Source organism: Gopherus evgoodei, chromosome 5, assembly GCF_007399415.2.
Source record: "Gopherus evgoodei ecotype Sinaloan lineage chromosome 5, rGopEvg1_v1.p, whole genome shotgun sequence".
Lineage (NCBI taxonomy): Eukaryota > Metazoa > Chordata > Testudines > Testudinidae > Gopherus > Gopherus evgoodei.
The window spans coordinates 18680362-18704955 of NC_044326.1; the positions used below are offsets into that span (position 1 = coordinate 18680362).

Here is a 24594-nt window from a genome sequence, read left to right on the forward strand (position 1 = left end):
AGTTCTGTGCTGTAACTTCCGGGATGGATAGAGGTTTCCATAAACCACGGATTAACCAAAGCAAAACAGCAGCAGCATGGAGTTCACTGAATTGTTTGATTTCCACATGAACAGACGTTCTCATTAAAAGGCAGAAAGCTTTTACTATACTGGATTGGAACTCAAGATATTGCAAGTAACCCCCTGAGTAATTTATACTGATTTGACTCCGGTGCTGTTTAAGTAAGATGTGGTCAAGTGTGCTGTTCAATACAGTCTGCTGAGCTTAACTAAAAGTACTCTACTATTTTGCTCTTGACAAGAATAATTAGTAACAACAGTTAAAATCTTGAGTTATAAAAAAAATAACTGTCCACTTTTTTTAAAGCAAAGTCAGTATTTATCATACAGACATTAGAACGCTAAATGTATACTCTGCTTTTTTGCAACATGAAGTTTATTCTCCTGTTAACAAAGAAAATCTCAATTTAGCTAATGCTCTTCATCTTTAATTACAGGAAAGTGGGAGTGTCCTTGGCACCACTGTGATGTTTGTGGCAAACCTTCTGTTTCTTTTTGCCACTTCTGCCCAAATTCTTTCTGCAAAGAACATGAAGATGGGACAGTACTAAATTCTACATTAGATGGACAGTTATGCTGCTCTGAACATGTTCTTGGGGTAGATTCTGTTGAAAATCAGAAGACTGAGAAACCCCCCCAAAAATTGACGAAGTTGAAGCCTAGGAGAAAGCGAAGAAACAGATGGATGAGAGCTGAATGCAAATAATAATGAACTGCAGTTTCTACTGCCAACACTATCTTGTAGATAAGTTGTGAATAGGGCCAGAGAAGGACACAATTTTACATATATCCTGTAAAGGTTACATTTGGGTGAAAAGCATTTTTTAATCCACTGAGCCAACCACAGCAGTCTTCTGCTGCATCTGCACTGATAACGAACTATGGCATACATAGTTCAAATTTTTCAGGACAAACCAAGCTTATTACTCAGCATTACAGTTACACTTGAATTTTACAGTTGTAAAAGGTTCCCTCCAATGTTTTTCCGTTTGGGGGTAAATTAAAATCAAACCAGGTAGGCATATAAATGTAGTTCGTGAGATAGTATTTGCCATCCAACAGATGTTTAAAATAGTATATCCTTGAAAGATGTTATTAGTTTTCAAGTTGTTTTAAATAAGAAGTGGCTTGATATGCAGTCCCAATGAGATGTGCTTGCCTTGTATTCGTTGTGGAGGAAGTGCTCGAGTGCCATGCACAACCAGGTGCATAGCTCAGTATAACCACAGACTTTACAATTTGTTCTTGCTCTTACAAAATGGCTGTCTAATTGTTCTTAAATAAAAAATAATTGGTTTTAAATATCCTTCCACCAAGCAATACAGTGCATGGTGGAAAGAAGCACACTGTACTAGCAAGGGGAAAACTTGCAAGAGATTTTTTTTTCTATGCTCTTTTTTTTCCCCCTCTATTTAATTTCAGCTAAATAGAAATACTCTTGACCTTGCAGCACTATACAAATTCCAGATTTAAATTATATTGTCTTGCAATCGGGGCCCAATATTTAGAGTATTTGTTTTTTAATTTTAGAAAAAGCTGTTTTTTTCCTCAAATTTGATGACCATTTTTTGTTCAAAGTCAAGCATTTCTCCACAGTTTACAATCCAAACATTGCATCATGTTAGTGCAAAAAAACAAAATGTGAAACTGAATAGTCAATTAAATGAAAAAGCGAGAAGAAATTGTTTAAAAGTAAAATAGATTTTAAACTAACACAAATGACAAAATCAAGTTAAATTTTATATTTAACTATGTCCCTTTTTCAACAGCTTTTATGAAAAATGACTGCTTGACTCAGATAGGGCAAACTGCCTGAAGTCATTGCTTAGTGGCTTAGGAGTTCACCACCTGGCTTTTTACCACCACTCCATTATTTCAGCAAAGCTGTTTCAATTTTTTGACTCCCAGAAGATTTTCAAAATTACAGTATACATGCATACAATATTTAGGCTAAATGGTAATAATTATAGAATTAGAGAAAAAAGGTGAAGAAAAATATCTGAAATTTTACCTGCTATTTGATGCTATTTTTGTGTAATTGCAATATGGTTAGGCAACGTTACAAACAAGTTTTGACTTGTGCAATCATAACTTAGCCCACATAAATGCAATGTACACTCTTATGCCCATTTAATAATTTTTATATGTTCTAGCTTAGTTTGCCTAAAATAGTGCAGAACCGCTGCGTAGCTCGTCTTTAATGAAGCATAGCTATATCATAAAAATGTATATTTTTTCAGGGCTTGATTGCAGATCTAGCTTTAATTATTGAAATCTACACCTGTTCCCCATATATGAAAACTTTGTGACTGTCGTTTTATTAGAAAATTTTAATTGAAACAATTCTAAAATGTATCTTTACCCCGTGGCGAAATCTGAAATCTCTTTACTTTTGTTTTGTAAACTGAGCAACTGCTTTGCTTTTTTGTTTTGTTTTTTATCAAAGTTTATAAACACTGTTGGAAGGTTAATTCTTCCTTTTTTCAACTAATCCTTTGCTTGAAGTAACAAACACTTCAATGTAGGAAAAAGTGTTACATTAGTGGTTATGAGATTTTTACTTCACTTTTAGCAAATCAATATACAAAGACTTGCACATGATGTAAAAATTGAAGGTTTCTCAAATGTGTTTGTGGGGAATGTTCTTTCTTTGGAGGTCCTTTCTTATACTACCAAGGCTGAAGCATAGACAGGTACCTAAAATGAAAACCAAAAAGGTATGCTGTATATTCTTTCAGGATAGGGAAGGGAAGTTAGATATATTTTGAAGGGAGGGAGGGGGGAAGGGGAAGGGAGAAAAAGCAAAAAAAAATTTTCCTGATCACTTTCAAGCAAAATGAAGGAATTTGGTGTAATAAGAATGAATATTTCAATATTTGTTTCTTTGGATAAAATAACCTGTAAGGAAAGGTTTATAAGAATACTTTTTAAATAAGTTATTATAAAACTTACCTTGAATTCTAGTGCTTTAAACATTTTATATTGTTCATAGGTTTGTAGCTTTGTATCACCTCATTGCTGTCCTAGTTCCAGTGTATTGGAATAGTTGTGGTCCTGTTCCTAATGGGCAGATATCCCCATCACAGAAACCACCATCAGCACTGGTATTAATTGGCACCACTGCAGAGACCAAAAACTGAATGATTGTGGAATCTGCCAATTTACCTTCTTGGTTAGGTTCTGAAGCACATCAGTGCAGCAGCGTGCACTACTGCCATTCATGCTGTGCTTGTCCATGGATAAATAAAGACTTCTGTCTCCATGGCTGTCATTTCTAACGCTTTTTCAAAATTTAGAGAGTGATTTCCTGCTGTCTGTGGTTTATTCTTTCTACTTTCTTCCCAATCCTAAATTATTTGGGCCAAAAGTTACTTGCATCCCTGAGAAGAATAAACTCTAGGGCTTGCACCTCTAGATGTTTACTTTAAGTTAGTTAAATTAGTTAATTATTGAAAATCCTATTCTTTCTATTGATTACTTACTCTTGAAATTGATACCCTTTACAAATATTGGTCAAATTCTCCCCTGATTCATATCCCATGCAGCCTTACTGAGCTCAGCAGGATTGCTTTGAATGTAGCTCAGGGTATAATTTAGTCTGTGGTTCAGTAAGATATTTTAAACATCTTTTTAAAAATTAATACTTTCTACCCCTTATGTCTTAAAAAACAGACCGCCTCATGTAAAGGGACACAAGAACCTTTAGTAGCCAACATCTACAAAGACCGGGCATCCAATTGTAAAGTCATCTAAATACCAATTGTGATATAAGCATGTCATAAACTTGTATCAAAATGTTTACATTTCATCTCAGCCATTGAGATATAAGAGCTGATTTTTTTTTTTCAGTAAATTCTGCTACACTAAGTTGGTATACAATAGGCAAATTAAAATAGGTTGTTGCCTCCTGATGAAATGAGAAGTATGGTTCCAGTTAAAACATATCAGAAGTATTTTTATACAGTCTGGAAATATAATCAATTAAATTGAATTGTGGGTTTGTTCTGTAGTTTGCATTCATGATAAGTTTTTAGGGGCTTTTATTTTAAATATTTTAAATACTGGAGTTACTTTGGAGAAGTATTAAAGGAAATATTCTATATTGCTAGTCATTATTCCTTGACAACCCTTTGAGAAATGTGTGTCTTATTAAATATTAAAGTTCATTCCTAGTTATCTTCTTTTTGAAATTGCCAGTTTTGTTTGGATATGTGAATATAGTGCAGGCTCTATTCTTACCGTAATCTTTTAAAAAAACAATGAAATGGTGTATATTGTGGAAATACATGAGTGTATTGCTGTAGCAGTAAGGCTTGAAAGGACTGTGGCTTCATAATGAAAATTTATGCTTCAGGGTTTTTTGAAAAGGTTGACCAGAATTAGCACCATTTTAAGCTTTTATCTAGGTGTTACTGGTTGTGCTTTAGAGTTCGCTGTTATGTCTTTCAGTTTGTTATAGGTAGAGATGGTAGTTCAGCCCAACACTTCTCATTATAAGGAGGAATTGACCTGTTTCTGCTATCAGTTGCTTATAATCATTTGGGCTGACATTTTCCATGCCAGGTGACTGTCAGGTTAATTTTTATATTTATTTTTTTCAAGTTTCAGCAAAAATGGTCAAATGTTCCCAAGAACAAGATTAGGAAAAGTTGTTGTTTTGCCCATGTTGGAAAAAAGATTCTCACATTTGTTTTGTTGAGAAATTTGCACATTCATTCTCTGGAGCAGGGATTTCAAATTGGATATGGGGGGTAGCCTTTGTGTCAGGAATGTGCCTTTTGCTTTTCCTGTGAAAAATCACCCAAATTTGGCCAGATCATAAGCCTTTGAAAGATCCCCTATTGCATATGCTCAGTAGAGAGTTGTTTTGAGTTTGGCAGCTAAATTCTGTGCAGATTACCTGTACTGAGAGTGCTTCATCCCAGGTTTGCGGAGACTGAGGCTATGGCTACACTTGCACCTGTACAGTGCTGGGAGTTAAAGCTGTCTTCGTACAGCTGTGTAGGGAAAGCGCTGCAGTCTGGCCACACTGACAGCTACTAGCGCTCTGTTGTGGCCACATTTGCAGCATTTGCTGCAGTGTTGGGAGTGGTACATTATGAGCAGCTATCCCAGCATTCAGGTGGCTGCAACGTGCTTTTCAAAAGGGGGGAGTGGAGTGTGATAGGGAGCGTGGGAGAGAGAGAGAGAGTGGATTTTTGGAGCCGACACTCTGTCAGCAGCTGCAAGTTCAGACCCCCTCCCCCACCGCTCTCTCGCTCACTGAAAGTAATTAGCCCTCTTTGTTTTTTTCCTCACAGACTAAATAAGCAGCCTCCCTGAAACGGAACCCCTCCCTCCCGCACGCTGTGCTGCCTCTTTCCTCAAGCCCCCTCTCTTCAAGCAGACACTAGCTGTGGGCGTTCCAAGGGGAGCTCATTCATAGCAAACAGGAACAGTGTTTGGTTTTTTGATAAGCAGCTTCGGGAGCCCGGAGTTCACAACAAAACAAAGGCATCACAACAAAACAGAGAGTTATCTTTACTAAAAAGCATTATGGGAATAGGTTCCGGAGGTCAGTTACATCATAATATTATTCCCTGTTTACATTGGCACCCCAGCACTGCAGCAGCAGCAGCGCTATTCTCTTTATTCTTCTCTTCGAGGTGGAGTACATGCAGCGCTGTAGCCAGGGAGATACAGCACTGTATGTGCCTTGTCAGTGTGGACGGGGAGTGAGTTACAGCGCTGTAAAACCACCACCAGCGCTGTAACTCTCAAGTGTAGCTAAGGCCTGAGCAGGCTAACTACCCTGCAATTGTTCCTCCTGGCTGCTGCTGTGGACAAGGCAGGGATCTGAGCAGGGAGTCTATCTCCCCTGTGCTTTCAGTGCCACTCTGCTGAGCCCAGGCAGTGTGTTGGAGTAATTGGCACAAGCAGCCTTGAGAGAGGATAAGGGACTGGAGGAGAAGGGTGGGGACTGATCAAATGGGTAGTGGTCGGGAGGAGAACTGAGATTAAATGGGCGGGGGCTGAGAGAAAGTGGGTGGAGGGAAGGTGAGATGAGATAAGGAGGATGGGGGGAAACTGAGATTGTCTGGGCACGGAGCCTGCTGGGGAAACTAAGATGCAGAATAGCAAATAGATTTTTATACTATGATACTGAACAACACTGGATGCATAATGTGTACCAAAGCTCTCCAAGTTCCCAGTCCAGTTCCCAGTCATGATGCTGAATTCCTACTCTAAGGATCTCTGAAAAGCATTGTTTCCAATTTTTTAAATATTTTTCTAGTACTTAAATTTGAACCAGCTCCATTTTATACCTACACAGCAATGTCAAACTGTCACCACTTTTGGTTCACGTAAGGTTTTTAAAGATGAAACTAGCAATATTCAGACTCCTGAGTATATTGAGGTATTTTATTCTCTGAATTGAGTACTAATACTTGAAAAAACTGGAAAACCAGACTTGAAACAGAAAATAATTGAGCAAAATAACATTGACTATTCTCTATGTAAAACTGTTTTAAACTAGATTTTCTTACAACCCATTTGAAATGTTTATTGTATGAACTGATTCAATATTTCAGTTACTTTCAGGTTCAGGCACTTAATATGCATGCCTCAAGGATTTTTCATTTGAAGGAAATGTAATAGTTGTGTAATATTGTAAGAGTAAATACACTTGTGGGGCATTTTCTGAACTTGACCATGTTTTAAAGATAAAAGAGTCTTAGGACAATTAAGTATACAAACACTTCACTGGAGTATAATGTTGCTGGTAAGCAAAACCCTTAACTTGTATCAAAGTCACAAAGATCTACAGCCCTTTTTTTTTTTTTTTTTTATTTATTTATTTATTTATTTATTTATTTATTTATTTATTTATTTATATTTATTTATATATATATATATATTATTATATATATATATATATATATATATATATATATATATATATATATATATATATATATATATATATATAAAAAAGGGCTGTAGATCTTTGTGACTTTGATACAAGTTAAGGGTTTTGTGACTCTTGGAAAAGAAAGGAATAATTCTAAAGGTATCTGGCCCAACACTGCTCCAGTCAGAATGATTCTGAATTAATTGTGGGCAGATAGACAAAACTACCACATGTGGAATGTTCCTGTTTGATGATGGCTCTTGTGGAAAAAAAATGCATCACCTGACATCCCTGGTTCCAAAGCAATTTCTCACCAAGGGGTCATTCCAGCTCTCCTTAGTCAATCAAAATATTCCCATTGACTTCATTAGGAGTTGGGTCAGGCCCTAAATATGAAAAACTATGCCTGTCCAGATTTGAAGAGCTGTAACTCTGCTCACTTATACTTAGAATCCTTATTCCCAGTGGCTAGTGTATGAAAAATCCATACTTTTTTTATTTCGCAGGGTTCCAACATCTGATGGGCATACTATGGTAATATATAAACTAAGGTCTTTGCTCCAGTGAGTTTACAATCTAATTTACAATGCACTTCAGGTGGTAAAATCCAAAAATGCCCTGCTCTAATTTATTTGAAAACAGAAAAGCTCCAAACTTCAGGACCAGACTTCAAAGAGAAACTGCTGAGCTTCAGTTCATCTGCAAATTTGACACCATCAGCTCAGGATTAAACAAAGACTGAATGGCTTGCCAACTACAAAACCAGTTTCTCCTCCCTTGGTTTTCACACCTCAACTGCTAGAACAGGGCCTCATCCTCCCTGATTGAACTAACCTCATTATCTCTAGCTTGCTTGCATATATATACCTGCCCCTGGAAATTTCCACTACATGCATCTGACAAAGTGGGTATTCGCCCACGAAAGCTCATGCTCCAAAACGTCTGTTAGTCTATAAGGTCCCACAGGATTCTTTGCTGCTTTTACAGATCCAGACTAACACAGCTATCCCTCTGATACAGAGCTGGAGTGAGGGGTCAGAGCTGAAATCAGGAATCAGAGTTGAGGGTCAGAGCTGGGTTACCTGGAATGAGGCACTTCTGGGTCCAGAGCAGGAAGAAGGCAAGAGAAAGACTGGGGACAGGTAAGCAGAGGAACTTACTGGGAGAATGTTCTGAGCAGCCATTGGCATAATGCTGCTGCTGGGCTTAAGAGTGTGCCTCTTGGTTCCTGCAGCCAGTTAGGCAGTCTGGACAATGAGCTGATTCTGCTGTGAGTCTTCTGTTGCTCAGTAAGGAGATAGAGCTAGCTGATCCCAGCCTTAGCTGCAAGTGTTAATTCCTGTAGACAGTAGTGGTGTAGCTGTGTTGGTCCCAGAAGAGTAGACACACAAGGTGAGTGAGGTAATATCTTGTATTGTCCAAACTCTATTGGTGAGAGAGAGAAGCTTTCAAACTTGCACAGACCCGAAATGTTGTTTCCATGACAGCATGTTGCATGTGTTGTTTACCCTTTGTAGTCAGATAGTATGTTGTGTGTTATGTGGGTCTTTCATACAGAAGCAAGGGTTTTTTAAATGTGTGTTAATACCCAGCACTTTTTTGTAAAATAGATATATACAGAAAGGAGAACCCAGTATTCTGAGATGATAAAACAGAAATACATATGAGGAGATGAAAGCAATTTCTTCATACACAGGCGATATGGAAAAATTAAATACGTCACTGAGAGAGACTACCCATGTTAAAGCCTCTACACGGAAGTAGTTGGAAGGAGTGGCTTTTGTGAAATTCATTCCACCCCTACAAAACTTGAGTAAAATAGGGGCTGAGTGAAAACAGATTCCATCCCCAGTGCAACAGATAAGAAAGTTAAAGTACAATCCCCTATTCCTCCTGCAACATACAGTCTGGAATAGTTGCTGCTGCTTTTTTATATGGGGTTCCTATTAACTGCATCCATGTGCAAGCATGACTTATTGCCCTCTCCACAAGTGCTGCTCTTTGTCAATGTATTTAAAGCAGGTGAAGTACACCTTTGTGACAAAAAGGGAGAGCAGTAACTTCCCACCATGACTGCTCTGTCCATTCCATAGAGCTTTTGCAAGACAGCTAGCATGGGCCCTCTGTATGAATTCCACCCTAGTAGAAAGAGACAATAATGCACAAAGAATGGTGGTATTACACCATGGTTGAAATCCTGGCCCCACAGAAGTCAGTGGGAGTCTTACTTAAATAGGGCTAGGATTTCTTCACCTCATTCTTACACAGAAATGACAATTATTTTTTAAAAATCACTTCCAATAAAGGTGCATCAACATGCAGTTTTCTTTAGAGAGAGAGAGGTGTCTCAAAAGGATGGGTAGATTAAAGAATGATTGGTGTTAGCAGTGGCTGAAGTTTTCTATACAATTTGGGCCAGATCAAGTACAGCATTTCATATGTTGTAATGACTGATCAGTCATCATGGATAGGGCCATAACTTTGTCATAGGCATTCCAATAATAGTATCTAGTACAGTTCTGGTTGGTCCTATATGCAGAAAGCTGCTTTCAATTACAGTAGTGCTTCCCAACGTTTTCTGAATAGAGGTCTGATTGAGATGGAACAGAGGAAACACCTCCTCACACTTGAGTAGTTGTATCTGCTTTTGTCTCTTTTCTCCCTTACTCCTGTCTTGTCTTGTATTTTCACCTTTTGGTTATGTGTATGCGGCAAAAAAGAAGACTCAGTAGTGAATCTCAGAGCCCAGGTCAGCTGACTCGGGTTCACACTCTGGGGCTTAAATATAGCAGTATAGATATTTGGGCTCAAACTGGAGCCTGGACTCTCAAACCTGGCTGGGGGTGTGTGCCGTAAGCCCAAGTCAGTTGACATGGACTCTGAGATTCGCTGCTAGGGTCTGTTTTTGCAGAGTAGACCTACCTTTTGTTGTTCATACTCACCAATGCTATGTGCAGTTTAGTGGCTCTGGGGGGCCGGGTTGCTGAGTGCCATGAAGGAGGAGGAAATGACTGTTGGGCTGCTTGTCTGATGCAGCAGCCCTATAATAGTGAGCAACTTCCGCAGCCAGTTCCATTGGGGACTAGAGCAAACACTGGAGAGAGATTTTTCCATAATTGCCCACCACTTTCCCTACAGATGCCCTCTCTCAGTTGTGGGAGAAGGGTGAATCTGGAATCATGCAGCTAGGGGCGGTGCCAGGCACCAGCGCCCCAGGCATGTGCTGGGGCGGCAAGCTGCAGGGAGCAGCCTGCTGGTCGCTGAGAGGGCGGCGGCAGGCAACTTTCAGCAGCGTGCCTGCAGGAAGTCTGCCAGTCCCTCGGTTTCAGCGGCAATTCGGCGGTGGGTACACTGAAGGTGCGGAACCGGCGGACCTCCCGCAGGCATGCCACCGAATCCGTGTTATCAGCAGACCTCCTGGAAACATGCCACCAAATCCATGTTATCGGCGGACCTCCTGCAGGCGTGCCGCCAAAAGCCGCCTGACTGCTGTGCTTGGGGCGGCAAAATGCATAGAGCCGCCCCTGCATGCAGCTTTCTCTGCCCCACTCCTGCTTAGGGGAAACAGTTATGTTTTGGGAGTGGAAGAAGAGATTCTGTATGTTCTTAAGAGGAATTAGTTTTGTGTTAAGTCCTGCCATGGTAGGAATAGCTAGCATACTGTAACGAGGCTATGTTATGTGATGCTACCGTATACTCACGGTATTGTCTGTTGTTGAAATTGAGAGGATTGCCATGACACACAATTTTGTCCCTTGGAGGTGGGAGTGATAATGTGTAAGGATGCACCTTCTTATTCTTGAATTAAGCCAGACCTGCACAAATCAAATCACTTTTTAAGTTTCATTTTTGTTCACTCACGGGTACAATTAAATGTTTTGGCTACACAAACAAATCCCTATGGATTAATGATGTCTTACATTCCTAAATTCACATCTATCAAATCACCAGACATGAGAATAGAAACTGAGAAAAGGCTTGTGATTTTTACAACTCTACAATCCTAGCCAACTACCAGCCAGCATATACTGGTTCTGTGCACCCAGTCACACCATAAGCTGTGTGTGGCCTCGCTCCTTTTGAAAGTAATGGAGATTTTACAGTTTTCCTGCCATTTTCTTGCCTTTGTTTCAGAATTATTACAGACACAAGAAGGACTCCACCTGGAAAAATGAACAATGAAAATTATTTTCAGGAGGGAAGCAAAAAAGTGTCAGGTAACTTATTCTGAGCTTTATTGACAAAGCAGTCTCACACTCTGACAACCTAAGGCTTTATTTTCATTTAAATTAGTGCAAATTGATTTTGGGTAGATATAATTTCACTTCTCAAAACACAACTTTGAAAGTACAACTCTACTATGAAAGGTGACTATAAAAATGATCTTATTCAAATCTCCTTTTTGATGTGCAGTCTCGGCAGATGAATGACAAAATTAAAGTTGGCTGCTCTTTCACTCCTGTTAACTTTTCTTCCGTGCTAGTAGAAAGAGGGCTGGATTCTATTTAACATGCATCACCAGAATTCTTTTTCTGAGTTGATTATACCTGTGCACATCTATTGAAAGACTTGGCTGAGAATTGAGTTTGACCTGCAGAATCCTTATAATCCTATAATGAGGCACAAGGAGGAAAGAACCCAGATTAACTGATTCTAGACTGAGTGTTCAGGATTGTCAGGAAAAAAATTAATTCTAAACTGAGCATACTGGACATGAAAATAATTGACAGATATCAAGCTCTGCTATGCTATTTTTAGTTGCTTTTTGGCCAAACCACACCAGAGAAACTGATCTTAGTGACACATTTATGCTCCTCTGCTGTGATCCACCAACATGCACACCCAGGACAGAACCTTTGAACCTTTATGAAATATTCCCTGGTTCATGTGAATTTGGTATTTTTCTATTTAGTCCTCATTCAGGCTAAACTCCATTTGAAGTACATGATTTAACTGAGTGTTGAATGTTTTTCTTCAAAAGCATTTCTGATGGGAAAGCCCAAGAGTGGTAGGAGGTGACTCCAAACTGGACAGTCTTTTTCACACACGCCCTTTTTTTTTTAATATCTTTTTGTACCAAATACCTATTTTAACTGCTACCTTCGTGACAATTTTGGAACATACACAGCTCCTGACTCTTGAAATGCTGTTTGGACCAGCTGAAGGAGGAGAGGATCCAGCCTTCAAATGATTTCCCATCTTGGCCAGGCAAAACCCCATTTGATTGGCTGCCTTCTCACATCCCCATCTACTGAGGAAGAGCAGCCAATCAGGTCCACTGCAGAATGCAGGCTCTCCCTTTTCCTCTTGGAAGCTGAGGGGAGGTTTTGCAGGAGGGAAAGAGGTGGTGCTGAGAGGCTGACACCGTTCTCACAAGGCAGGGTAAGAAGGGAGCAGGATAAGCTCAGCAAGTCAGGGCAGCTCTGCTCCTCCTCCTCCTAGTGAAAAATGGGTCACTCTGCTCCCCACACACACACTTCATGCGCCCGCCCCATCCCTGGATCACCCCATGCCTAAGAAGAGGATAGCTGTAACTGCTGTCCCAGGCCTGGGTGGGGAGTGGAAGAATCCTTGGAGGAGCAGAGGTGCACTGAGGGGCAAGAGGCAGGGATGGGGGGCAGTGAGAGAGAGAAAGAGGGGCAGAATTATTTGCTGCACTGAGGCAGAGATTGGGGCTGGAGGTGGGACACAAAATTAAGTAGAATGGGAAGAAGCTGGTAGCTCCACACCATCAGGTAGCCAACAAGAGCTCCTGATATGGGGGTCAAAACAATCTTGTATCATTTGGGAAAGCTGGCAGTGATGTTACTGCCATGTCTTTGTATATGTATCAATGTGGATCCCACTGTAGATGCACATGTGCTTCATGCATAAGATCAGATAGATATATAGAGATATATTTTAAATGGCAGTGTCCACGGGCTGTGCAGGATAGGGTGGCTGTGATCCTCCCTGAGTTCCCTCTTATTGCCCATGGCAGCAAGACAGAACCTGGTACATATCTGACCTGCTAGTTCTTAGCTTTGACTAAATTTAATCAAACCCTTCATATAAACCTTCAGAACTCTTTTGACTTGGGATCAACAATGACACTTATTCCCTCAAAACTTCTACATGACAGCAGGGAGGAACTCAGGGAAATAATTAAGGAAGGCCAAACTGGCTTTACAGGCAGTAATGGATGCCTCTGACATAGCAGCTAGATCTGTGGCCTTGGCAGTGATGCTGTGTAGAGCATCATGGCTTTAAGTATCAAGCACGCCTAGGAAGGAGTAGGCCATGAATGAAGACCTGCCCTTTGAGTGTGTGGAGTTACTCAATAAGTATACTGAGGCTCAAAGGCCACAAAAAGTTTTGATTTCAATGACGAGGCATCACTGATGACAATCAGTTTAACTGAAAACTTCCCAACTAGCAATGTGCTCAGTAATGACCTTAGCTTCACAACTGTCTTTTTATTGGCCATCACCTCCGCACAGAATCAATGAGCTACAAACTCTTAAAGCAGGACCTCCCTACGCATCCTTAAGGTGGTCTCTAGAGCAGCGTTTCCCAAACTTTTTTGGCCATGGAACACTTTTTAGCCTATTACAGAACACACAACATTATTTTAGTCGTTTTTGGTTTTCAAATAAAAAATTGCGTTATTTATGCTCAAATATATTTTTCTTTTATAAAACAAAGCAAAAAATTTAAAATGACTTGAAATAACAATTTCCAACTAGAAAGCACGTATAAAGTAGTTCAAAAAATCAAGTGCAAGAGTCAAAATTAAAAACACTTCTACTTAAAAAACCTGTTTTTATATATACACAAACACCAAACAAAGTAGATTTTTACTAGGAAAATCTATTTTTACAAACAAATACAAATATGGATTTAATGGGATTGGTGTTTCTGCATTTTTCTATCACAAATTTGCATAATATTAGGAATGATGCTGGAAAGTTAAATCCTCATATCAGGCACAGCATCAAGTCTATTCCTATATTTGGTTTTTGTTGCAGTATAATACGAAAATCCCGTCTCTCACACACAAGTTGTAGCAAAAGGAGGGAGCACTCGAACTGCACCTTTAGCCACATTAGGGTATTCTTCTATTAGGCTGCTACAAAAATTATTCAGCGGAAGATCCTTAAACTTCTTTTTCAAATCAGATTCAGAAATTAAGTCAATTAGGCTTTCATAATTGTGCGCGGTGAAGCCGACTGGTTTGGCTGTAATTACAAACGGATTTCAAACCCAAGCATCATCATCAGTAGTTATAGGAAATTATTTTAATAAAGAGCCTGCAAGTCACGTAAGTGCTGTAAAATGGTGCTGGAAACTTCTTCATGGACTGTAGAATTTATTTCAGTCAGAAATTCATGTACTGTAGGGAAGCAGTCCAAGTTATTCTGTTTTACAGAAGATGCCCATAATTCGAGTTTTTTTTTTCATGACAAAATTTTATCCATTGTAGTAAAAACGGTCACATTCTTGCAGCGACAGATTAATTTCATTTCATTTTGCAAAAATATCTGTAAGATAGCAAGTCTCATGAGCCACGAGGAATTTGTCAGACAGTCATTAAATTTTCATCCTGAATTATCTGAAGTGAAGAATACCAGTAGTTCACTACGAAGCTCAAAAAACCTCACAAGCACTTTTCCTCTGGATAGCCACCTCACTTCTGTATGTAAAAGAAGCATTTTGTGCTGATTACCCATTTCCTCACACAAATTTTTAAATAACCTGGATTGAAGTGGTCGAGATTTGACAAAATTGATCATTTGTACTGCTTCATCGAGCACAATTTTCAGATATACTGGTATTTTTTTTTAACTGCAGGTGCTTGTCTGTGTAGAACACAATGGCTTTTCGGGCTTTCTGGTGCCACACTTATGATTCACGTTACAGCTCCCTTCATCTTCTCGATCATTGCCCGAGCACCGTCAGTACATACATCAATACATTTTCCCAACTAATTTCATGCTTTCTGATCAAATTATTGATGCAGTTGAATATTTCTTCTCCAGTCGTGTTGCTTTGCAGAGATTCACATAAGAGCAGGTCCTCTTCAATAATAGTATTAAATCTATATCAGACAAATACTAGTAGCACAGCAAGTCCTGAAACGTCAGTGCACTCATCTAGCCGCAATGAATACTCATGGCAAATTTTCAGTCAGCAAACTAGCTCTTTTTCTGTGTCATCTGCAAGATCTTTAATATGGCGTGCAACAGTATTATTTGACAACTGTACAGCATCAATTTTTTTACCAGACTGCTCGCTCAACATGCATGTTAACAATATCTTTCATGCAAGGCTTGATAAGCGTTTTTCCAATAGTGTGAGCTTCTCTAGCAAGCGCTATACGGCAACTTACTCGATAAGATGCCTCTGTTGCACTTTCACTGTCTGTTTTAGCAATTTTGATCATCGAAAGTTTACAATTTCCAAGTGAGTCACACTACCTCTTGAAAAAACTTGTATCTTTGTCTTTCTATTCAGCATGCTTGGTTTTCAAATGCCTACGAAGTTTAGCAGGAGCCAATGAACTGTTTGCTGTTATTTTGTTGCACACTGCGCATCAAGAACACCTTTATTTCCAACACACGTAAAACCGAAAGACACATAACTTTCATCATACTTTTGTTTAGGTGTTTTAACACCTGCTTCTTGTTTTTTGATAGAATTTGTACCGAAGTATTTCACCTTGGATAACTCACTAGTACTAACAGATTTTTCAGCAACAAAAGACTGTGATTGTTCATCCTCACTTTGAAGTGACACAATATTTTGCTTGTTTATTTTGGCCACATTTTGAAATGAAACGCAAGTTCTTCTGGTACTCCAAGTTCCTTCTTTTAGCCACAAATCCATGGTGATTAGTAACAATATTTAGAAATACTAATTTTGGTCAAATGTTGTTTGTCACAAATATTTATATTGTTTCGAGTGAAGCTACTTTAGTGTGCTTATCGCACACACGATAAAGATCCACAGGTTTGAACGTGTTGAGTGAATGTTATATTCAACATGGCGTAAAGAGAATGGTGTGTGCATACTGCTGCAGTTCACGCAGCCTCAAGTGGAAGGGATATGATGTCACTAACTGAAACATGCCCAAAAGCAAGACGTCAACATGCTTGCATGCCGTGTTCTCTTTACGCCATGATATTCAATATGAGATCTATCAATAACCGGAAAAAGAGTTTTATGTTAATTATAGTCATTCAAAAAGCGTTGTAAACTACACTTCAAATATGCCAAACCTAAAATTAAAAAAAAATTAAAGACTTTTTTTTTTTAATTACAATTCTTTCACGGAACACCTATTCACATCATGTGGAACACCAGTGTTCCGCAGAACACAGTTTGGGAAACACTGCTCTAGAGTTTCACCTGATTAGTTGAATAAAGCACCAATGTTCTTCCTGAAGTCACATTTAATGCAAACTACATTTGATGGATGTTTGCAGAGCTTTATTTTATTACCAGGACAGGACTAGACCTTTTTAGTCTGTCTCCTCATCTCAGTGGCTATATCTGGCTTGTTGAATGGCCAAGCTATCTCATTGCAGAATTTCTAAATGGATCACACAGTGTCTCTCTACAAACTATCAGGTGTTCAGCCTCTTTCCTTCTGATTATTAGGGCACCCTCCACCAAGGCACAGGCAGCATCTTTGGCTGCTTCAGAAATGTGCCAATATGTAACAGCTGTAAAGCAGCAACATGGAACAACTCACTGACTTCTGTCAAATGTTACACCCTTGACTAGGCAAGTGGTGACTTAGACATCTGACAGCAACCCCGGAAGCTATTCTTATGTCTTTAAAGCTGCTGTCCCATACTTCTATCATACTGTACTATTGTGCTTTCGGGCAATATTTTAGGGATATTAAGAAATCTAATGAAAATAGGCTAGAGAATCCTAGGAGGCACCATAATTAAGGCACAGAAAATTAATTCCTCTGAAAACAAAAATACAAGGAACAAGCAGTGGCCAAAAGAAGAGAACCCACACAAGAAATAAAGATATCAGAAAACTAGTCAAGAATATACCACCAAGCGGACACCTCCACTGTTGACTAAACAAGAAGTTACCCAAGCTGCAGAGTGGAATGTATTCCACTTTTACTATAGCATGAATACTACTCACCTGCTGAAGAAACAGCTAGTAATACAATGGTTAGAGGAGCCAGTTCACAAGAGTTTCCTGCCTTATAAAGAAATGTTTCCATACAATATTGTGGTTGAGTGCTCCCAGCTGGGCAGAAGGCATTAGAAGGACACGCAATTGGGTTCACATCTGGACTCTAAGGAAGTGAAAATACAAAATAGGTAGTTTCATCAGACAGGTAAGACTGTATTATTTGTTAAGCACTGACACTGCCCAGCATGGTGCAGGACACTAAATAAGCCAGGAGCAGTGGGGGCTGAAGCTGGGAGTTGCACTGAGATGGCACACACACACACTCACTCTCTCTCTCTCCCCCCCACACACCCTGAACTACCCCCTCACTTCACACAGCCCCTAGCTATGCCCTCCCTGCACCATGAGCAGTTTTTAAACGTTTTGAACTGAGTCCCCGCTTTGAGTTTTATATTTGGTTGTGTCCCCACACAGCCCAGATGAGTTGGGTGACCTCCTGAATGAGTCAGAGGGTGGAGGTGGCCTCCCTCCCTGGACCCCCAAATAGAAGTAAAACTATGCCTATATACAAGAGTCCTCCCCGGCCCAGAGCTCTGAGTTACCCCACACTCCTGCTGGGCCCTGGCACTTTTAAGGCATGTTGAGGGGGGCCTCAGCAAGAAAAAGGTTGAGCACCCCTGGTGTAGACAAGCCTGAAATTTACAGCAAGTGAAGAGTGGTAACTTCAGGTTGGTTAAATTAGGCTCAAGTTATTCATGGGTACACAGGATGGCACCATTATTTGTAGGATTTAGAGCAACAGGTCTCTTACACAGCCTTGTCCATATTTCAAGTAACACAATTAATGGGCCACTTTCCAGGCTTTAGTTTTCACCAAAACTCCCAGTGGAGGTCAGTGGAAGCTTCATGTGTGGAACAAGGATAGGTACATGGCTCTAGAGGTGGCTAACATTTGCAACGACTCCTCTCTAATATGGCTGTGTTTACATTTTTTTAAGCAAAAAAAGCTACAAGAACCCTACAAGGGAAGGGGATTGAATAAAGATGGTGTTAATTAAAATGTATTCAGCTTGTAATAGATCAGCTACATTTGGTAAGATAGACCACTGCTGCAGCTTAGAGATACTTACAGGACAGTAATAATTTTCTGGGCATTTGTCACAGCTCTCCTTGCCCCTTCGTACTTGGTATTCTCCTATATTGCAGATTTCACATTTGCTGTTCCTGGGGCCTTTATATGTACCTACAAATCAAAAGAAGCACAAAATGAGGGGTAGGACTAGACTACTGGGACTTTTGGTATCAGTGCATGGTTGACCTGTGCTTTAAAGGAGAGAGGAAAACTGCTGAAAACATTTAATGCACAAAGCAAAAATTGGGCTCTCAACTGGTCTATGCTGGTGGGCAGAGAAAACTAAAAGAGAACACATGGGCTTGGGGAAGAAGGAGGAAGCCTGCATTTTTAAACTTGGCAAATAGAGTTAGTTTGAATCATGAGTTCAGTAAAATACAGGGAAATACTATTCTGCATTTTCACATATTTCAAAACCAATGATGAGAACAAGCTGCAACGTTCTACACTGGATCCAAAGTTCAGTGGCGTTTGTCTATAATTGTGGGTTGAATCCATCTCTCCTATCCAACTGAAAGTTGATAGCTGTTTAAAAATTGTTAAATAATGTTTAATTTTTTAAAATTTTCTGACCATATGTTCATAAGAACTATGAGTCTTTTAAAATTGTGGGACTGTATGTTTGCTGCATTAATGTTTAATGTGTCTTGTACATTTAAAAACACTACTTCACTATATCAGAGCGATAGCCGTGTTCGTCTGGATCTGTAAAAGCAGCAAAGAGTCCTGTGGCACCTTATAGACTAACAGACATATTGGAGCATGAGCTTTCGTGGGTGAATACCCACTTCGTTGGATGCTTCTACTTCACTATAGAACTTCCTGTGTTTTTTAGCTCTGCTGCAGGGACTGTAGCATAATGCCATATCACTGACTTATAGGTAGCTTGGTGTTTATATAAGACAATATTGAATAGAGGCTAGAAATCACATTTCCTCATTTTCCCCTTCATGAGCTTTCCCTGCACTGCTTGTTTATAGACTTAAGCCAGGTCTACAATGTGAGTACTAGCATAGGAATATCAGCATACTATCCCAGCAAAGCTCTTCTAGTGGATGCAGCACTTAGTGACTGTGCTTTTGCCCGTATAGCTTAATTCATTCCCCCTGAGAAAAATAAATTATACAGGCAAAAGCACTGTATTAGGGGCTTTTTGCTGGCACAAGTGTATCAGTCAGGGATTACACCTCATCACACTCTGGACCAAGGTAGCCATGCTGGACAAAGTCTGTAGTATAAGCCAAAGTCTGGCCTACTATAGAATACTCCTGGGGGAATTCTGTGCCACTGCATGTGCACAGAATTCATGTCCCCCGCAGATTTCTTTTTCTCCACAGAATATAGATTCTGCTGGAGAGGTGCTGCAATTACAACTTTTGCCTATCAAGGGCTGTTGTGATGTCAGAAGAGAGGGCAGCCAGCTAATGGAGAGGGAGTGGGAAGAGGCTGCATTCCTCACAGTGGGGTCAGGTAAGAAGGCATGGGAGGGAAAGAGTGGGGTTCTTGGGGAGGGGGGGGAAATGAGATCACACTGGCATTCAGAAGGACTAGTGACGGGACCGCCTGGGACTCAGGAGCTAGTGGGGTGACAGCATTGAGACAGGAACTGAATGGGAAGGGGCCTGCAGGGCCACAAGGGGTAGGGAGGTTGCAGGGCCATATGACGGTGCAGCAGATGTGCCTGATGGAATGGAAGAGGCTAGGGATCAGCCAGGGTCTGAATGGGAGGGCTCCCCAACTCCCTAATAATCCCCCCCAAAAAACCAACAAAAACCCAAAACAAAACCTGTTCCATACTTCTCCCACCCACACCCAACAACCCTCCAGGGTCACTCCCAGGCTCCTTCCCTCTTCCTCAGCTCTTCCATTACACTGGACTCCCCTAAGCCTTTGTACTGGTTCTGGGAGGTGCAGGAAATACAGTTCTCTATTGTAGTTTAAATGAATTACTCAGAGTTCTGTATTAATATGCATAGTAAGGAATCCATTTGTCAAAAAATTTCTTGAACTATCTTATTTTTGGTCTGTATTGTTACAGATGTACTTGCTGACAGGTATTTTGAAATAAATTACCAAAGTAATTGAAACTAGCATGATTTTTGACAAATAAAATATGCAGAATTTTTAACTTTTTGACACAAAATTCCCCCAGGAATAAGTAGAAGTGTTTTTGAGTCTGCTGTAACCAACCTAGGGTACTAGTATTCAGCTTGTAATAGATCAGCTACATTTGGTAAGACAGACCACTGCTGATGTATTGGTCAAAATCCAGCCAAAATCCTCATGTATTGGTGCTGAAAACAGTTTGCCTGCCTGCATGGTAAAAATAAAAGTTGCAAGAACTCTTCTGCAATAATGATGAAATGGTGTGTTCTGCTAATAGTAGCTGGTAAACTCATTTCAGCACTGTTGCTGACAACAGGTGCCAGCTGCTGGCCAGTTTTCTAGTAGAGGTCAGCCTAAAGCTTCTGCAAGTTTTATTCTCTAAATAAGGCTTGTTGTCCTCAGCCAGAAAGAATATCAGCTGCATTTCCCTTCTTTTAATTAATTACCTGGCAGACAAGGTGCACATTCTTCAGATGCTTCTGTAAGGGCCTCTTCTCCAGTGGGGCACATTGTACAATTGCTGCAGTTGGTAGTACTTTGGGAGAGAAGAGGAGAGAGGAAAAGAAATACACAAATATAGCTGAACTCTAGCTAAATCATCTGATACAGAATGTAAACTGAATATCACATTGAGCAAAAGCTGACTAGGTCTAAACTACTTGGATGTTAATGCTGGCTTTATTTCCCCTTCAGTCCTTAAATTAAGAACTGAGGCCTTTGTCTATATTTGGGTTTTAGCCAGCGGTGTGGCTGCATTGGTACAAACTTCTAGTGCAGACCCCCCTAGCTAAGGTAAGCTACACCAATGCAAGTCACAACTTACAGTAGTGCAGCACATCTACAGTAGGGATTTGCATTCAAGTGGCTGGCACCCTAATGTACACAAAGCCTAGGCCAGAAGGTAGACATCAAAAGAAAACGGAACAGGGAAGGGGAGAAAGAAAAGGAGAATGGCCTTATGGAATGTGAAACCTTCACAGAATACTAATCAGTTCTGGTAACTTCTCAGCATCCAAGCTCATCACACACAGAGTTTGTCACTAAATGCCCCAGCTTTCTTAAAACAAAAGACCAGTATTTGCCAGCTTATTATTACTTGTTTTCTTTTTGACCCTTCCTTCCCCTGGAGGAATTTTTGTTCGTGAATTCTCAAGTTCCTCTCCATCCAAAATGACTCGCATGCCTTTGTACAGAGGAGTTTATCTGCTGCCCTCTTCTCCTCCTCCTTCGTTACCCAGTGAGTTTAATCCTTAATATAAAACCACATCTTGGACTGCGGTGTGACTGTCAGCTGATGGGAGTTTCTAATTCTATTCACTTGTTGGCTGCTTGTCTGCTGCACAACAGCGTAGTCTGGGAAGAAGGGGAATCCTGAACTGAAATCTCCCAAGCAGCAGCTAAATATGTTGCCATTGCACGATTACTGGGCTAGCCTCATGGCACCACTGAAACACATGTATAGGGTCACCATTCGCTCATCATCACGGACCCACTGAATTTTTAGCATCTTTTACCTTAAGTCAGTGTTCACTACAGTATCAATTTCAGTTAAGGAGAACAGAGTTTTGGAATCTTCAAGAGACACTCTCTCTCCAAACAGTCAGGTCCCTCTTATAATGTTGCTCGGCAGGGAGATATTAATTGATCAGCGTGAAAAACAAGGATGTCTCCCTTTTTGCCAGTTGAATTGGTCTCTTGAATCATTTGCCAATAGTAAAAGAATCCTACTACCCTTTCCCACACCCTTGAAATATACATGAATTTCTTACTTGCAAAATGATCCACGTGGACACGGCATGCAGAATGCTGAATTTTTCTGGAAGCTGAAATGCCCTAAAGAAATAGAAAAGAGGAATCTTCCCTGTAATGTCACCAGTCACGAAATTATCAAGGTTACAAAGAATTAAGATGAGTCTCATCAATGATGTGTAAAACCTTGTTGTGTGTTCTCCTGCCAATAATTTTAGGGAGAGGGGTGTTTGGATTTTTTTTAAGGAGCCCTAAAACTAGGGTACTATCATAATGACCTTGCAATACTAGCATGACATCTAGGAGGCTCAGACACTCCACTTCAATCTAGTGCTATTGCCAAGATTTAAAACTCTCAGGAACTGCAAAATTACACGTAGTGCCACTGTGATGGGTAGACAAGCCCTGCAGAGCTGCTTGTGTTGTAGGGAGGAGCGCTCCATCCCCATTTTACATTGAATCGAGTGAAAGTGAAAAAGGCTATTGACAAAAATGCAGTTTTGGGTATAGGCTACCAGCAAGTTCTCAAGGATGTGCAGTTGCTGTCCTACCTTCCCATACAAAAGCTATAGGGAGGGATGTTTTGCCTGGACTGAGGAAAGGCAACTGTGTTTCTGACCCAGTCATCTGAAGTAGGAGGAACTTACACTAGTCAAAGTACATGAACACCTGGCCTCCCACTCTGAAGAAAATCAAGAGGACTTGAAGAGAGAGAGAGACCCTACAGGAGGGTTATCACAGGCTAGTACAGGTGTGAGGGGGAAGCGTACGCTATTTTGTTACACACAAGAACAAGGTGATATGCATGGTTCCGTGGCAATTTTTCCATCAAATTAGAAAAACATATTAGAACAGTCAAAAGAAATGGAATCCATAGTTCAAGTTTTTTTGGTTTGAGAAAACAAGCCTGTTACTAAATGCTACTTTTTCTTTTAAGTAATCTGTTACTGTAACCAGTATAAGAAAAATCTTGTACATTCTGGCATCACAGCACACTTTGGAGGTGAGTAAGAGTCAAAGCATACCTTTTCCACATGGTCTGCAAGCTGGTGCCCCAGACTCATTGGAATAAGAGCCAGGCTGACAGGGCAGGCATACAACACTTTTCATTAAACTAAAAAGAAAGTTGAATCGAGTTAGTTCAGTTTTATGTATTTTTCATGAGGAAAGAAGTTTCAGTCAAATTTAAGCTGCTTAAATGGAAGCTTCTGAGCGTGACAGACCTATTTACTTGCTTGTATATTGTGCATCTCTAGGAAATACAGAAATAGTTTAATGAAGGTGAGGCAATTCAGAGGAAAAAAACCAACCAGAACTAGCCTGAACTTTAAACATTCAGTTAAGAAATGAAGTTCTCGATTGCATTGTTACTAGAGATTGTTTATGCATTTCCTGCAGTGCGCTGCAAACTTTACAGATAAGTGGGTGGGACATGATTACAAGGTCCCATCCTCAAGGAAGTTAGGCCAAGATTTTAAAACAGGTGCCTGAAGTTAGGAGCCTAAGTTCACACTCAGGAGAATAAGAGGCCTGATTTTCAAAGGGGCAGAATACCCAGCATCCTAGATTTTTATGGGAGCTGCTGGGTGTTCAGCACCTTTGAACATCAGGTCACTTCAGCAGAAGCCTCAACAAGGATTTAGGAGTCTAGGTATCCAGTTTTGAAAATCTTGGCCATAAAACCTAAATGAGACCTGACCAGGAGCTGGGGATGGTAATGAAATATGCTCTCTCTTTTTTCAGGAGAAGGGGTCCATATACTGGCTATTGCGTTTCTTATCGGCAGGTCCAAATCATACCACTTTTCTAAATGAGGAATTTCCTTCTCAGTTTGATCCCTCTCCTCTATGCCCCCTTAGGTATCTTTTCCCATCCCCTATTACTCATGGTAATTAATGCCACCTTGGAACTTGCACTCTGATCAGATATATCATATTGTTACTGACTCTGAGGCCTCGTGGAATTCATTGTATACCAGGCTGGAGGAAAGAGGCACTGAATGCAGGTTAATATTGCAGTGGACTAGCGGCTAGCTCCAGCTGGAATTTGTTTTAAAGGTAAAAACTAGGAGACATAGATTAAGTGGTAGAAGCATTTGTTCTTGGACCTGTGAGATCCTTATTTAAGGCATCACTAGTCAGATTGAGAAACCTGGTAATCTCTCAATAGCTCAGGAGTCCAATTGTGGCCATTGTAATAGATTAATTGCAAGAATTTAGCTTGGCCTTTGACAGGGGACCACTCACCTGCCCTAAATTAAAGTCACCAAGAGAACAAGCTACTGCAGAGCCCTCCAACATCCATGAGGGTTTAATGAACTGGGATGAAAGAAGAATTAGCTGCTAAACCACAATCAGCTGAAGCTTTTGATACCCAGTGACAGGATCTCTTATTAAAGTATGCCAATGCATTCTACAGCTCTGAGGCTGCCTGTAAACATTTGTATATATCTAATGTGTGAAAATGGCCAATACATTCTTCCAAATGAAATATTTGCACACACACGATCCGTGAG

At 40.3% G+C, this 24594-nt stretch overlaps 2 protein-coding genes across 5 annotated transcripts in view; one reads left to right on the forward strand and one right to left on the reverse strand.

Moving 5' to 3' along the window:
• NSD2 (nuclear receptor binding SET domain protein 2) overlaps positions 1-4226 on the forward strand; it is a 148308-nt gene extending 144082 nt beyond the window's left edge. For all 3 annotated transcript variants that reach the window (XM_030564596.1, XM_030564595.1, XM_030564597.1), the window contains one exon: positions 498-4226. In XM_030564596.1, coding sequence (XP_030420456.1) covers positions 498-766 — 269 coding nt within the window. In that variant the 3' untranslated portion in view covers positions 767-4226. The remainder of the gene's footprint in view (positions 1-497) is intronic.
• A 5005-nt stretch (positions 4227-9231) lies between these two features.
• The window catches only part of LOC115652526 (sushi, von Willebrand factor type A, EGF and pentraxin domain-containing protein 1-like), a 36291-nt gene continuing 20928 nt past the window's right edge, over positions 9232-24594 (reverse strand). Inside the window, exons 4-10 of one of the 2 annotated variants that reach the window (XM_030564600.1) lie at positions 23105-23193; positions 22100-22163; positions 20777-20865; positions 18223-18335; positions 17099-17255; positions 10982-11115; positions 9232-10767 (exon numbers count right to left, since the gene is read on the reverse strand). In XM_030564600.1, the coding sequence (XP_030420460.1) occupies positions 10639-10767; positions 10982-11115; positions 17099-17255; positions 18223-18335; positions 20777-20865; positions 22100-22163; positions 23105-23193 (775 nt within the window). In that variant the 3' untranslated portion in view covers positions 9232-10638. Of the gene's footprint in view, positions 10768-10981; positions 11116-11498; positions 11563-17098; positions 17256-18222; positions 18336-20776; positions 20866-22099; positions 22164-23104; positions 23194-24594 lie in introns of those variants that run through there. The other variant, XM_030564601.1, reaches the window with a different exon arrangement.